Below are 4700 nucleotides of genomic sequence, written 5' to 3' on the forward strand. Positions count from 1 at the left end.
AAAAAAAAAAAAAAAAAACAGTAGTCACAAATTAAACAAAACAGCAAAACGCGTTTTAAAAGTAAATTGCAATCATAACAGCTCGAATAACCACGGGGACTGTAACGTTCAAGAAGCTGTGGCAGAGTCTTTTTCGGTTTTATGTTCTAGTTAGTATTAAACCAACGTTTGCATCTAAAGTACACTTCCGATAAGATGATATTTGCGGAGCTAAGTCTCCGACTAAACGATGTGGGATACAAAAACTGGCTGAAAGCGGGTTACTTTCTTTTAAAACTGAGAGACGGGTTGCAAGGTTTTGTGACTAACGAAATGAGATCCTTCCATCAAAAACTGTCCAGGAATAACGCGGTGCTCCGGAGAGGACAACGGTGCCCAAACTACTGCAAACCTCGAGGGAACCAGGTGAGAACGTGAAATCCACATGTGGACGCGCACTTACACACATGTCGAGTATTCTTTTAATAACTGATTTAGATATTCTGACACTGGCATCTTCAAGTGTACTACACATAGTTCATTCAAAAGCAGAACTATTCAAACAGGAGCAGACTTTCTCTGTGCTGCTGAATTAGTTCCGTGAACACAGTGGGCAGACCATGCATCTCAGATTTAAAAGCTCAATAATTATGCTGTGGTCCAAGACTAACCCATTGGTTGCCTACTACAGACAGTCAGTGTACAGTAAGTGATATTTACCTGCTAGAGTCCTGCATGGTGAATGCAAAAGCTTCCATTACTATATTAAACATACAGTGCATGACTTATAATTTACTTTAATAATTTGTAATGCTGCATTGGGAAAAGAATAGCCACAAACATGTGAATCCACTTTTTTTTTTTTTTTTTTTTAACCAAGGTCCTCATAGCCTAGGAAGCTCATGATGAAAAATATCTACTTGTATTGCTTTTAAAGTGGCCACTAGTAGCTTCCTAACAACATGTACTTGCAGTGAATGCTAGTAACCGCCACATATGGACAGTGCCAGTCCTGTATGTGTTTATTTTTATGTTTTTGTGACTAGCATTTCTTACTGGCTCCAGCTGCAGTCGGCCTGTCCATTGTGTGATGAGTGGAAGAAGGAGATTTTGAAACACCACACTAACCGTGGAGGAGTCATTAACTGGGGTAACTGCAAACCCTGGTTGTGGCCCTCTGAGCACTGGGAGCTGGCGAAGGTAACAGCATTATCCACCACACACAGACACATGCATACAATTATCCCCTTTCCATTGTTTTTAGAGATGTAACTATCATAGTAAGACAGGGGATGGTTGAGTGGTTGTGTGTATGTGTAATCAGGAGGAGGCTGGGCGAGAATTGGCGACCCTGAACACTTTAATTGAGCGCCTTAACCACTATGCAAAAGGGCGAGGTGCTTTCACCAGACTGTGGAAATGGACCTTTACTACAAGAAGTGATACAGTGCAGAGAGGAAGGACGTGCAGTCAGGCGCGCTATAACTAAATACTTCCATTATTTTTCAGCATTCTTCTTTTTATTTTTTATACTATATACTTGAATCTGTCAGCTATGCAGTGTTGTACAATAGTGAGCCCTTACGCTAGAGCTGAGACAGTGTGTTTGAGCGCACGCTCTTTTCTTTTCTGCAGGCCTACATGCCTCGCGGACAGGCAGACGTTCCGGGTCCTGAGAGATGCGATGCTGCCGCGCTGCTCAACCTCATCAACTTCTGCGACCACTTCAGCTTCGTCAACCAGCACAAAGTCCGAGAGGTAAATTACAAGGACCACGCTAAGGAAAACAGAAGAGTCACTGTAGTCCAATGATACATAATGTTGATGCCTACGGGTTGTTTAATTTGGCAGCTGTTTTTGAAAAGTAGCCTCTTTTGGATTTCATATGCAGTTTTAACTGCATCTTAGAGAAATCTGTTGCATAAGAAAAAACGATTTAAACAACATACATTATTATTCATGTTGTGTACAGTTTGTTTATATATAATCGATTACTCCTACCATGTAACACAATTGCTACCTGTTGCTGGCACTATCAAGCACCATGGCTCCCTCTAGTGCATGAGTGGACAAAGTGGACCCTTCCATTCCAGCTCTTTGTGAATATGACTGCTCTGGTTAGCTCTGGTGAGTTTGCCAGGGAGGGTATGAGTTTTAGTTACAGGTATCTGAACACCAAGTATAAATAACAAAAGAAAATGGATGTACTTTTGCCTCACAAATTTCCTGATGCTTTTTTTCACACTGTGAAGCTGGGCATTTGATAGTGAACTCAAAGCAGGATTTTTTTTTTTTTTTTTTTTTTTAATTTCGCAGTTGCTTCTGTTTTGTCTCCTTCCTTAGGTAATAAAAAGCCGCAATGAGCTGATGCATTCCTGTGAAATGAGGGTGTCCTCTGAGTGGCTGTGTCAGTATGAAAGAAAGATCAAGGACCTGGTTCTAGAACTGAAACACATACCAGAAGTGGCAGTGGCAGGAAGAGAGATCAGTGAGGTAAGATTAAACAGATGCAATCTCTGAGCACAGTGTAACAATGTGGAAACAAAACTTTAATAACATGCTTGCCTGGTTTCTCCATTGATTTGGTTTCACACAGTTAGATTCAGGATTTAGATCTTCAGATGCAGACAGGACACGACCTGATTCTGTATATATGGTGACAGGGCAGAGGCTCTGCACACTGGGGGAATGTGCTTTGTTGCTGCTCTGCACAGCCACAGTGTAATTGTTTCATTGTTTTATTTGAACCAGGATCAGAATCACCTGGCTCTAATTCAGTTAAGTACACCTGCCTGTAATTAGCAGGCAGGTATATAAGCAGGTCTAAATGTTTGGTGTATGCCTGTGTGAAGGCTGTGGCCTGTGTGCAGACCTGGGATAACAGTGGGTTAATAATTCTACTTGAATAAGTGTTGGTTTTGGTGACTAGTGATGAGACAGGGGTCTTAAAGTTTAGCTAAGGGTGCCAAAGTGGAACTAGGTTTTGTTTTGTTTGTTTGTGTTTGCAAATAAATATACAGGTCCATCCTGTTTCATTTCAACTGTGTACTTCATTTTGTACTAGAAGACAGTATGGAAAGGTCATAAAAAGTGGCAAACTTACCTTGGTTTGCCACAGTATATATTACTGTGTATTATTGTTTGATGATAATATTTTCTGACTCATATATATATATTTTATATGTTCTTTGATTCTTAAAGCATAAAAAGTGAATAACATTTAAAAACAAAGTACAGTACAATGACAGTGACAATGAGATAATAAATTCAAAGTCTTCCCCAATTTTTTGCTGACAACATGAAATTCAATAGGTTTGTCCGCAAGTCTTTTTCAGATGACGTTCTCTCACTTTGCAAGATTTCTATCAGCAAGAGTTTTTTTCCTTGTATTTTCCTTTTCTTGCTCTTTTAAAAACATCTCTTTAAATTCTTCAGTTACTGGTCTGAGCCTCATTGTCTGAGTTCTTATTGTTTTAGTTAGGTCCATGTCTTTGTTTTGAATGTATTGCTTCTTCTCCACTGTACTGTGCATGTTGCAGTGAGAGTGATACTGTTGGCAGGTTTGTTTTTAAATGAATGAATTGCTTCAATAGTAAACCCTCTTACTTCGTATCTGGTTCACTTGAATTACTGACACTTGTTATAACAGCTGCCAGCGAGTTTTTAGCAATGAGTTTCATTTGTAGTGGTTCCCATTCACTCCATTAAAATACTGAACAAAAAGCCCCCCCCCCCCCCCCCCCCCCCCCCATGTTAACTCATCAATGACAAACTGTGGAACTGCTGGTCAATATGAGACACAGCCGCTCATAAAGAGGGACCTGTGTGGCTGGCATGTCGATAGATCACCCATAACTGTGAAACACTCAACAGAGCTACATTTAGAAATACTGAAAGAAACGTTTTCCCGGTTTTACTTTTCCCATGCCTGTGTGTTCTGCTGTAACGAGGGCCATTCACACTTTGTTGAAACATTTGTCAATTAACTTAATAAGTTTAATTATGTTAAAAGATCCCAGCTAATGGTTGATCATCTTAACCGTGCGTCTTCACTAACTTGTGTCTGTTGTGCAGATGCTGTCAGTGGACTGGTCTGTTCAGGTCCCAGGAGTGGACAGTACTGATGGGCTGGACTATGAAATGTTGGACCCCACACAGATCAGCCAGGTGGAGTCTGAGTTACTGAGGGAGAGTCTACAGGAGCTGCGTCTCCAGATAGAAGGACAGGGCCCTTTCACGGAGCAGGTACGCTGTGCAACAGTAACAACAAACAAGTGCTTTTTTTGGGCCTGATTTTGTAAAGACGTCTCAGTGTGTTGTACTTATTGAACACAAAACTATTATAACACACAGGCCCAAACAGTTAAAATGTTTGCAGATGCTGAATTAGTGTTTTAAAAAAAGTGAAAAAACCACCAGAGGGGCCAGTAATAATATTAATAACACTAATCAGGGATAAAAAAATTGAGTTTAAAGCATAGTTAGTACATTGTAGCGGTATCTCATTTTAGAATTGACAAAGGTTTGTATCCTTGTCTTCTGCTGATGTGTTGTTTTAAAAAAAATATTTTATGAGATTATGCCTCTGCTTCAGTAAGTTGCTCTTTGTTTTTGTTATTTATTTTTTATTTTATTTATTTCATGATGTGTTTAAAATGTGATTCGTAGGACCTCACTGATTTACACAGACTGAGGGACTTTTTAAAAAGCAACAAGGACCT

General features: G+C 39.9%; 1 protein-coding gene across 2 annotated transcripts in view; it reads left to right on the plus strand.

Annotated features, from left to right (window-relative positions):
• LOC121320603 (uncharacterized protein CXorf38-like) overlaps positions 1-4700 on the plus strand; it is a 6549-nt gene continuing 1849 nt past the window's right edge. Inside the window, exons 1-6 of one of the 2 annotated variants that reach the window (XM_041259070.1) lie at positions 1-405; positions 1045-1179; positions 1615-1737; positions 2323-2472; positions 4054-4224; positions 4648-4700. The exon at positions 4648-4700 is cut by the window's right edge and continues 107 nt beyond it. In XM_041259070.1, coding sequence (XP_041115004.1) covers positions 196-405; positions 1045-1179; positions 1615-1737; positions 2323-2472; positions 4054-4224; positions 4648-4700 — 842 coding nt within the window. In that variant the 5' untranslated portion in view covers positions 1-195. The remainder of the gene's footprint in view (positions 406-1044; positions 1180-1614; positions 1738-2322; positions 2473-4053; positions 4225-4647) is intronic. The other variant, XM_041259071.1, reaches the window with a different exon arrangement.

This window comes from Polyodon spathula, chromosome 9 (genome assembly GCF_017654505.1).
Source record: "Polyodon spathula isolate WHYD16114869_AA chromosome 9, ASM1765450v1, whole genome shotgun sequence".
Classification (NCBI taxonomy): domain Eukaryota; kingdom Metazoa; phylum Chordata; class Actinopteri; order Acipenseriformes; family Polyodontidae; genus Polyodon; species Polyodon spathula.